General features: G+C 47.5%; 1 protein-coding gene across 1 annotated transcript in view; it reads right to left on the bottom strand.

The window, feature by feature from the left end:
* Positions 1–3320: 3320 nt before the first annotated feature.
* Positions 3321–11114, bottom strand: part of IMPA2 (inositol monophosphatase 2) — a 52195-nt gene continuing 44401 nt past the window's right edge. Inside the window, exons 6-8 of the mRNA XM_014829085.3 lie at positions 6112–6220; positions 5193–5344; positions 3321–3841 (exon numbers count right to left, since the gene is read on the bottom strand). Coding sequence (XP_014684571.1) covers positions 3726–3841; positions 5193–5344; positions 6112–6220 — 377 coding nt within the window. The 3' untranslated portion in view covers positions 3321–3725. The remainder of the gene's footprint in view (positions 3842–5192; positions 5345–6111; positions 6221–11114) is intronic.

Raw genomic sequence — 11114 nt, 5'->3', positions numbered from 1 at the left:
TCTTTAACTTTCTTTTTTCCTTCCAGTACATGTGGGTTTCAAGGCTTGCTTAAGCTTCATTTCACGGTATCTTCACTCTCACAAGTAGGTTCCCTCAAAGCTCTCCAGATGCAGGACTGCTGACGCTGGTGTACCTTTCTATGTGACAGATAAAGAGTGCCAGTCCACTGGCATTATGGGGAAACAAAATATTAATGTTGTCATAATATTTTCACATAAACAGAATTCAGAAAAAAAATGTATCTGCTAATCTCTGGCTGATCAAATTGGTTCTCTTCATTTAGCATTTGTTGATCACCCATTTCAAAGTGTCCTGAATGTGCACCAAACTAGGAGCCAGGATTTGCAGCTGTGCACATGAGAGATCCTGGCTCTCAGTCACCCAGGGGAAGCTCTGACGTGGAAGGTTCTGGATGCTGGTGACGAGCTGGTATGCACTGAGTGTCAGTGGCAGCTGGGCCCTTTGTACACGCCAGGCAGTCCCCTTAACAACCCTGGGAGGGAGGCATCACTTGCAGTTTTCAGGGTGGCATCTGAGGCCCGGGTGAAGGAAGCCTGAGTTGGAATGAGGTTTGTTGACTGCAAAGTCAGTGCTCTCCGGACTGCAGCAGTGGGCCGGCCTCCAGCTGGTGCTCAGGGAACCATGCAGCGAAGCCACCCAGGGGGAAGAGGCAGATCTTCCAGCCAGTTCTAAACAAGACCTGGGGCTAGTATTCCAGCATCCAACTCACCCGCCCTTCCCATCCCCAAGGCACAGTTGTCCCCACCTCCTTCCCTGTTTGTGAGGCTTTCCCTTTAAGGTTGCCCTTATCATAGATTCATAGAATTAATTATCTGCAATTCTAGGATTCTAATCTGGTTCCACTTTTGTAATAACATAGCTGGTAACTTACCTTGCTCTGGCTCTGCTCTGGCCTTGGGTTAGCCTCTCCATCCTGCGCACACACCCCAAGCGCATCACACAGTGGTGACCTGGGAGCCACCCTGCAGGCAAGACTGTCCAGGGAGTCTGGGGAGACTGGAGACTGACCAGGATTGTTCTGGTTTCCAAACACCAGGGAAGAATGCAGATTCCATAAAATAGAAGTTGGAGTGTTATGTATAAACTAAATCCAGATCTTAGAATAGATTACTGAAGGGTGTGTATGTGATCCAGTAGAACTTTGAGATGCTGGGGATATCTGCACTTTATCTGCACTGTCCAGTATGGTAGCCACTAGCCGGATGTGGGTACTGAGTACTTGAAAGGTGGCTAGTGTGACTGAGGAACTGGGTTTTAAATGGAATTTAATCAATTTAACTTGAAATAGCCCCATGTAGCTGGTGGCTAATGTATTAGACAACAAAGCTCTATGAATCTAGAATTCAGCAAGAAGTGTGGCAAGATCTTACGCAGCCCTGTGGAGAGAACCGTCCGCCAGCTGATACTACAGTTAGATGTACTCAAAACTGTGTGAACGGCCCCTCTGAGCGGTGATTAACAGAATCACGAGAACCTGGAAGAGGTGAGTGAGGTGCTCAAGGATTCTGGGCTTATTTTGATCCAAGCCAACATTTTTTCCCCATGATTTGAATAAAAGCTCTTGATGGCAGGCTAAGCCAATATGTAGCTAAAAAGCTTCCAGAGGCTGACACCATACTGGAAGAAAGAATCAGAATTCCCAAATCCAGACAGGCTGCGGCTGTGAGCTAAAGCTGATGCGGTGAAATGCAGCACTGACAAACTAACAGGCCCACGGAGGGTCTGACAACTCAGCTGGGCTGGGGCACTTGCTGGAGGGTGGGTTAACAGCTGTGCACAACAGGGCTCTCATGACTCACGCATCTCCACAGGGTGGTGTGCACAACCAGACAACAAACGGGAGCTCGGAGTGGCTGATCAGAGGAAGGGCAGTGACGGATGATCAGACCAAACCTGAGTCTAGAAGACACATCTGGGTGAAGGGACCAACCCTGGGGGCTCAGGGACGGAACCAGAGCTACTTCACCTGGAGAAATGGAAAAGGACGAGACACATGTTTATGCTCAAACACCATTAGATGGAAGAAGCCTTGCTTAGTTATTCACAGACCTACAGGTGAAAATTAGAGTGGAGATGGAAGCTGTAAGGGACACACTTTGGCTCAACATAGGTAGAACATTCTAATGATCTGAGGGGTCTTGGTGTGGGTGGGTGGTCTCTGGAGGACCGGTGCGGTCCTTCTAGGGATCAACAAGAGGCTGGACACTGAGGCGGGATATAGAGGAGACTTGAGGTGCCAAGGGGTGGCAGGAGCATCGTGCGGCCGCTCAGGCCCCCTGAGCCTGAAGTTCTGTGGCTCCACAGGCGGTCTGCCATCTGCCTGTAGGTATCAAAAGTGGAGGCCCATGTGCACTGCACTGTGGGAGACCCAAGGGAGACCTCAGTCCTCACTCGTCTGGACCCTAGAACTGTGCACCCACTGGGGGAAGTTCACCTGGCCACCCCATTCAGATCAGAAAAGGAACTTCCTTTAGAGAGCAAATTATCAACTAATAACCCAAAGGGAAGTGGAGGTAAGGTATCCAGGTAATTTACTCCCAAAGGGAATAATCCTCTGTGGCATCGCTCTCTGGGGTCCACTGTCTGCATGAGCTGGGCCCCACGTGCGGCTCGCCCTGCGAGAGGTGGGTGGTGTGGGAGAGTTCACGGTGAAAGGATTTGGAGGCCCCTCGTGTCCAGAGAGGGCAGGCCTTGCGGGTTAGCCAGGGGCTTGCCAATGACTCTTGCGGGGCACAGTCTGATGAAAGTGTCTGGGGTTATCGTACAGGCAACCTCTGAGGTTAGGAGCCAGAGACAGCAGAGGAGAGGCTCCCAAATACTCCATATTTGTTGTTGTTGATGGCAAATTAGGAACATGAGAGAAAAAGTTAAGAGTGGGTTGGAATTTTCTGTCTTAAGACTTTCCTGATTCTTAAGCTTCAGAAAAAATACCTGTGGCCAGTCAGTGAATATCCTCACTGGAATTATTCTTATATATAATTCTGCCTGCTACAGAGCAAAAAATTAAGGCCCAGAAAATACTTTAAAATTTCTCTTCATTAAACTGATCACAAAACAATAGCATTTCATGTTTGTTTTTCTTCATTCTGACCACGTCTTGGATTTTAAATACTAACATGCTACTTACTGAGTCATTTTCACAGTGCTTATCAAAGGCAGCAGACAGAGGCAAGACTGTCAACTTTGGGCTGTAATATGCAAACCTTCCCAAGGAGCCTAGATCTATGGCTCTGGATTTTACGGTTATTTGAGGTGGGGGGAAAGGCGACACAATTACGGAGGGAAACGGATAAGCAGATTGCCATTATTTTGATTTATTGCATTGTGAAGTACCAGGGCGAGGGCCTGAGAACAAGTCTGCTTTATGAGCAGTTCTAAAGCCTTATTACCTGAGATTTGCATTCTGGAAAAGGAAAAATTGAGACTGAACTATCAATACATACGTCATATGAGATTCGGGTTTTGGCCCTGATAGAGCTTGTACTAACCTGAAAAAGGCCATGTGAGAGTAAAGAGAGAAACCAGCTAAACACCCAGTCCCGGTGAGAGCGTGGATTTAACCAGAGAGCCACACACTTCAGCACAGCATTCCCTGGGGGTTAGGAACGTGCGAGACACCTGAGGACAGGCTGCTCAAGGCCGCCAGCTTCGCGTTCCGGGAGGGCCCGGGCCTGGGTCGGCATTCTCTGTCGTCTGCTCCCTTTCACTTCTCATCGTCCCGCCCATAGTTAATTGTTTGTAAGGCCCGAGCTATGAGCGTTGCCATTTCTCGGGTGCCCGCAGCAACCACTCTGCAAGACATGAGGTCGAGAGGTCCACCTGAAGACAAAGAGGGGGAGAGGGTACCTGGGTTACTGGAGAGGGCGGAACAATCCCAAAAAGAACTCAGCACACGCACATTCCAAGGAGAACAAAGCTCAGGCCATGCTTGAGCCTGGAACAAAGAGAGTGGTCTAGCTGTGAGCCTGGTCAGAGAGCGGTGGGCCCGTTCAGTGTCTGCTCTGCCCCAGGATGAGTACAGCTGAGGCTCCACAGAACCAGTGCCATCTTGAGGCTGTGCCAGGAGAATGTAGTTTAAGGTCCAATGTTCAGGACTGAGACTCGAATGATCAGTTAGACCAGGATAGGGGAGGGCAGTTCTCAAACTCTACACTACATGGGTGGCACCAGGGATCCCGTGAGATGGAGGTCCTGACGCAACAGGTCTGTCTGGGTGGGGCTGGGAGTCGGCCTTTCTGATCAGCTCCTAGCAACCTAATGCGGCTGCTCTCGGGACCTGGTAGCTGACTGTTGGGGGAGGATGAAGCCCCACGTCCTCCCGGGGGTATAAACAGGACTAATTGCCTTGCTGGAGCCCTCTGTGCACGCACGCATGCCCAAGTGGTCAGAGCCAGTGTTGAACATGTTTTTAAAGTGAAACTGGTCTGCCTGGCCTTGCCACTCCAGGCTGCCTCTTCATTTTTATACCTTTCTAGCAGCTCAGTTAAGGCTACTAGAGGAGAAAGAGGAAAAAAGTAGAAATCAAATGATAGAAGACCCACTGTATATCCCCAGTAGTTAAAAGGCAGCCACGGTGTTTCCACTAACAAGCTTGGGACTAAAAGCTGGGAGAGAACGGGACCTAAAAGGACTCCCCCAGTCCCTGACTCTTATCCTCAACGTCAGATGAGTGGTCAGCCTGAAGCTAAGTGGACACACCCGGGGACAGAGATGCCACGGGATTCGCCCTCGTGGGGTCAGCCACTGGTGGGCAATGACCTTGAAGCAGAACAGGTCACCTTTCAGATCCATCTCCTACAGCTTCATTGTGGATTGGGGAGCACCCCGCCTGCTCTACCTGTCTCATCAGAGTTTGTGGGGACAAAATGTGTGTGCACTTAGAAAACTGTCAGATGTTATATAAAGGAAAGCGGTGGTGCTCTTCCCATCCGGTCACATATCCTGATCTTAGGGTCTGTTTTCACGTGTTGAAGCCTAGAGCAGGAAGGCAGGAAGGGTGGGAAGGAGACGTCTGGCAGTGGCCTGCTGCTTTCTGATGCCCTTGCACGGTTTCTTATCAGTAGAGACCCCAAGGAAGTGGGAGACACTCAGTCTGGTGGCATCCCTAAGTCTTGTCTCTGCTGTTGCATCCCTGGGGACGGAGAGTGGGCCAAAGGTCAGAGGGGCTCACCTGAAGTGTCCATCACGATGCCACCCGCTTCTCTGATGATGACTGTGGCAGCAGCCAGGTCCCAGCAGTGCAGGCCAAACTGGTAATAGGCGTCTGCGGCCCCTGAGGCCAGGTGGCAGAGCGCAAGGGTGGAGCTCCCAATCACTCGGACCCTATGGGAGAGGGAAGAGAGCAAATGCGTGTGTGAGTGGCAACGCGCAAGTCGGATTTCTCTTAAAAGGCGTGTGCACTGACTTCATCCAAAGTCACCCCCTCTGCTGGCCATTCTCAATAATTAAAAATGAGCCACAGGGCTTCTACCGACAAGCTCTAGATTCTGAACTTACTGTCTAGAGCAGCACTGTCCAACAGAACTTTCTGAAATGATGGAAACGTTCCGCACTGTGGTAGCTACTAGCAACCTATGGCCATCGGGCCCTTGAAATGCGGCTAGTGCAACTGAACAACTCAATTTTAACTCTGGTGAACTTTAACTACCTTAAATTGAAATCACCTTTTGTGGCTAGGAGTTTCGGCACAGACCTAGAGGGAGGATGGCGATGAAGCAGATTCACTTGGACCTGGGTTGATATTTCCTTTCCAAGTGCTTCTGCAGTAACGTCATTCATGCAGGGCTCTAAGCACACAGGATTTGCTGGCTGGGTGGTTTGAGATCAGTTCCTTGGCTTCTCAAAGTGCTGCTCGGAAAGGAACAAAGGTCCCCTGTCCATTTCCTAACAGCTGGCCTGTACGAGCTATCATACTGGATGACAAAGCATCACGTGCTCTCCTGGGCCTCAGCATGGAGGGCAATGTGCTCCTTCTGCTCCTATCACATGGGAGATCTCTTCCTCTTTCAGTCCCTGGGGAGCTGTCAGCAAGATCTGAGTATCTGGCACACTCCCTCGGCCCCGGGTTTTCCAGGAACTGAAGTTCGTACCCATGAGCTTTGGCGTGGAGTAACCTCTCCATGTTGCCCAGGAACAATTTCAGAGTAGCAGGGTCACGTTTGGGACCGATTTCTGTTAGAACCAAGGCCTTTGAGAGATCTGCAATAGAAAGAATTTCCCCAAATCAGAAAAATCAAGTCTTGGTTCTAACTGAATAGTCGGAGTTTCCCCTGAAGCAAACTTCAAATATCAGCCTCTCATTCCTTCTCGGAATAAGTATCATCTTTTGAGTGGTTTGGGCTACAAAGTTTTTCTGATGGCTATGTTGAACAAGGAAGGACGTAGTGAACAGAGGGAAACAAAATCGACACTCTGACTCCATTTCACCATTGTTTCTTTCGAGCCATCTTCTGTTTCAGATTGCAGACGGAGCCGATTTTTCAGTTTTCTCTCTTTTCAGGGACGCTTAGCCGAAGAACTTGGAAGAGTATGGTAGCTTATGAAAATCACCATCATTCAATCATAAATAAAAACAAAATGACTTCAAGCTATGAAAGGCTACTATTTGGAGGAAAATTTAAAAAGCCTTTCTCTAACTGCTCTGATCACAGAGATGGAATGTCATCCCTGTGGAGAAAGTAACTTTCAAATGATGTTGTCTTTGGAAAGGAGTCTGCAGGAGTAAGCCCTGCCAGCACAGAGAAGGCCACAGCAGCATGGAGCACAGGGGCCTGGGATGGGTGTGGCGGGCTGCCCGCCAGGAGGCCAGCCGAGGGCATGGGTGTGGGGGAGACGTGACTAGGCTCCCTTCCTGTGCCTGACTCACTGGCGGGGGATCACAAGCGGCCTATCCTTGCTTTGCCACACACCCAGACACAACCAAATTTAGTGTGTCATGTCTCATCAGGCCTTGCTGCTCAGGCACGATCAGGCACACCAGGTATGTTCAAACAACAGAACAAAGCCACTCCATGAAGCAAGTGGCGGGAACAACACTCCACGAGGTATTTTGCCAAATGGGCCCAAGCCCATGTCGACATCTGCAAAGTCATCTTTCAGCAGGGACCAGATGACCGTGAGAAGGCCTTCTCCTCTCAGACAGAATCTATACCCATTTCCCCTTTTCTTGAATCGGAGGCTCTCATTTTACACCTTAAACACTTGGTGAAAACACCTGGCTCCACAGCAAGGCTACCAGTAGCCTGCGGGAGGTTTGCATCACCCCTCGCCAGGCACAGCCAGCACCAAAGCCGGGCTGTTGACGTGCCTGCTGCGTGTCTGAGGCGGGTGCACAGGGCGCTGCCCACAGCAAGGGACGCCGGGCCGGTCGGCTGCAGGATCTCTGTGGACAGGACCCAGCTGACCCCACCAGAGCTTACCTCCTGAAGCCCCCTGAGCCCCCCACTGGGCGGCAAACTGAGTCGGTATCTCCCAGGGGGAAAAAAGCACATCTTTTGAAGAAAAAGGCATCAACAGGGCCAGGAACAGCTGGCACTCAATAAACAGTTATTGAGGAATGAATGCTTTCCCTCAAATCCCGGCATTAAGGAAACATGGATAAGAGTCTTCTTGTTTGGGTTGATTTTTAAATTACTAGCATTTTTAAATTTATGGGAGGGATGTTTGGGTTAAGTAGGATTTTGTTGGCTGGCCTAAGAATCTAATCACTGTGCACAACACTTTTTTGTGGGGAAATGAACTTTGAAGGATAAATATTCTAGTTAAAAATGCTCTTTTGAAAGATATGTTCCAATTTGGGGAGTGCCTGTTAAATTAAAATTTACAAACAAATTGGATGGCATGCATGCTATTTTACCCAGGAAGATCAGGAAGGACAAGCTGTTCCAAGAAGAGGCCATGGAGGAAAGCGGAAGTGAAGCAGCCTGGCATCTCGCCTACTCTTACCTCTAATTCCCTTACCTAACTTCACATCCTACATACCCCCACATGTGTACGCAAACATGGCATTTTCAAAACAGTTTTACAGGTGATTCTGTAACTCGCTCTTTTGACATAAGATATCAAGCACACCTTTCACCATTGCTCTGTACTCACAAAGATGATTCCACTCGATGGAAGACCTACACTTGGTTTAACCACCCCCAAAGATGAACATTTCAATTCTTGTTACTAGAAACAATGCTATCTCTTTTTCTATGTAGGTTTGTGCAGCCATGTTGATATTGTTCTCAGGAGAGATTAATAGAGGTGGGATTTCTGAATCAAAGAGTATACATGTTTTAGATTTTGATACTTTTTTCCAAATTGCCCTCCAAAAGAGCTGTATCAGCTTTAGCACCCTCCCGCTCCCCACTGCAGTATGATCCTGTACTCTTTTCAAGTCCCTAACAGGTATCCCTTACTCCAGAATATATACTTTAAGAGTGATTTTCTCTGAGAGCTAAGATCACGAGAATAATCCTTACATACAGAGCATTTCCTGGCTCCAGAATCTTAATCATCCCGGGAGGATACTAAGGAAGACTCTGAAGATTCCCCACTTGGAACTAGAGAGCCAGACAGTCAATTCCACAGGGAGATGAGCACCTACTTCTAATCAGGTTCATCAGATGTGACTACTCAGATGTTAGCCAGCTTATTGTGGTGGTCATTTCACAATATATACAAATGTCAAATCATTATGTTGTACACCTGTAACTAATATAATGTTCTATGTCAATTATACCTCAATAATAATAATAATAAAAGATGGGACTACTCCTGCAGGCCAAAGCCTAGCCCAACCTGTCCTGGTGAGGAAGAGCAGGGATTCTCAAACTAGGTGCCATAGGGCTATTTCACAAAAGGAAATTAAGCAGAGTGTGGAAACAGCACTCACTCACATTCACCAAGCCTTACTCTCTCCAGACAGGCCTGTGCTAAGCGATTCCCATTTATGGTTCCATATCTCTCTTACATTTATGATCCACTCCTCGATTACATTTGTGATCCATGTATGATTCCATTCCTCTGTTATATTTATGACACATTTATGATTCCATTCCTCTATTAATTCACTCTCTCACTGCTCTTGTTTCACAGATGGGGAAAGCAAGCCTAGAGAAGTGACCTGCAAGAGGTCGTATAACCTTTAAGTGGAGAGGCCCAGACTTAAACTCAAGGTTGTCTGGTGATCATGTGAAAGAAAAGGTTTCTTCCCATAGTTTTCAAGTTTGTGAAAAGACACCTCGGGGGAGTGACATCAGCATCATGGTAAGTGAGCTTTGCCAGTAATCTTTCCCTTCCAATATACAACGAGAAGGACATTCATACTCCAACAGAGGACATCCAAACACAACACAAAAAACATTGGAGAGATCCATGCAGCCACACGATGGGAGGGTGGAGAGGCGGGAGCCCCCCGCAGAGGAGGTGGAATGGGGTAAGAGAAAGCTTCCCTCCCTGCCCTAATAGACTGCAATCCAGGACCGCAGGAGGCCTCCGAGAGGGAAGGAATGGGGGAAGGGACATTCGTTTGTGGGATCATAAAGGACACCCGAGAGCCCTTGCAGCCTAGAGGGAAGCCCTCTACCAGGGCGAAAGCTTTCACAGGGGGTGACCTTATCAAGCCAACACCACAGGAGAGCAGATAGCAAGAGCAGAGGGAGAAAATCCTGAGAGCACACAGGAGAAAGCATCCCTCCCCCGACCTGCTCAGCCCAGCTCCAGCCCCTGGGATCTTGGCTGAAGGCACAGGGCTCAGAACACATGGCTCCTGACCCCCAACCAGTGAAGATAGGTGGGAACTGCGACCAAATAACGCCAGGATGCGAAAAAACAGGGCCACTCCCTCTAGAAATATCAAACATTGTATTGAATCTCCAGACCAGAGAGAAAATGACAAGTAAACAGAAATCAATCCTGAGGACAAAGAAATACGTATTCTAAATGACAAAGAATTCAAAACATCTATCATCAAAAAACTCAACGAAGTAAAAGAGAATGTAGAGAAACAATTCAATGAGTTCAGGAGCTACTTCACAAAAGAGATTGAAACTATAAAGAAGAATCAATCAGAAATATTAGAGATGAAAGACACAATGGAAGAGATAAAACAAAATACAGATTCCTGAACGCTCGAGCGGACACCAGAGAGGAGTGTATCAGCATGATCGAAGATAGACATGTTGAAATACTCCAGATAGAGGAGGAGACAGAATTAAGACTAATAAGAAATGAAGAAAGTCTCCGAGAAATATCCAACTCAGTTAGGAAATGAAACATAAGAATTATAGGTATTCAAGAAGGAGGAGAGAAGGAGAATGGAGTAGAAAGCTTGTTCAAAGCAATAGTAGCAGAGAACTTCCCAAACCTAGAGAAGGAAATACATGTGGAAGAGGCTGCCAGATCTCCTAAATATGTCAATGTAAAAAGACCTACTTCAAGGGATATAGTAGCAAAACTGGCAAAACGGAATGACAAAGACAGAATACTAAGGGCAGCAGGGCAGAAGAAAATAACCTAAAAAGGAACCCCCATCATGCTTTCAGTGGATTTCTCTGCAGAAACATTACAAGCTAGGAGAGACTGGAATGACATATGCAAACCTTTGAAGGACAAAAACTTTCAGCCAAGAATACTCTATCCTGCGAAAATATCCTTCAGATATGATGGAGAAATAGAAACTTTCCCAGACAAACATAAGCTAAGGGAGTTTGTAGCCATGAGACCCCCTCTACAAGGAATCTTCAAGAAGGTCCTCATACCTGGAAAAAAAAAGGGGAGAAAGGGGTTACAAAGCACAGAGTAAGGAGATGAATAGGTAGACAGAATCAGAGCAGGATAGCAAATACTCAAGTATAGCATTAAAGACAAAGGGAAGGAAAACACCAAAAACAAAGATAACCTTGTCATTTTAACCACAAACTCATAACACAAGATGGAATAAGATGTGAGAAAAACAACTTAGGAGGGGAGGACGAAAGGGACTGAATCAGTTTAGACTAAGGAAATTAGAGGCCATCAGGAAAGGGACTATCTTATCCATGAAGATTTTGAATACAAACCTCAAGGTAACCACTAAACACAAAAGCAGAACAGAGACACAAATAAT

Source organism: Equus asinus, chromosome 7, assembly GCF_041296235.1.
Source record: "Equus asinus isolate D_3611 breed Donkey chromosome 7, EquAss-T2T_v2, whole genome shotgun sequence".
NCBI lineage: Eukaryota > Metazoa > Chordata > Mammalia > Perissodactyla > Equidae > Equus > Equus asinus.
This window is presented reverse-complemented; position numbering and strand designations above follow the sequence as displayed.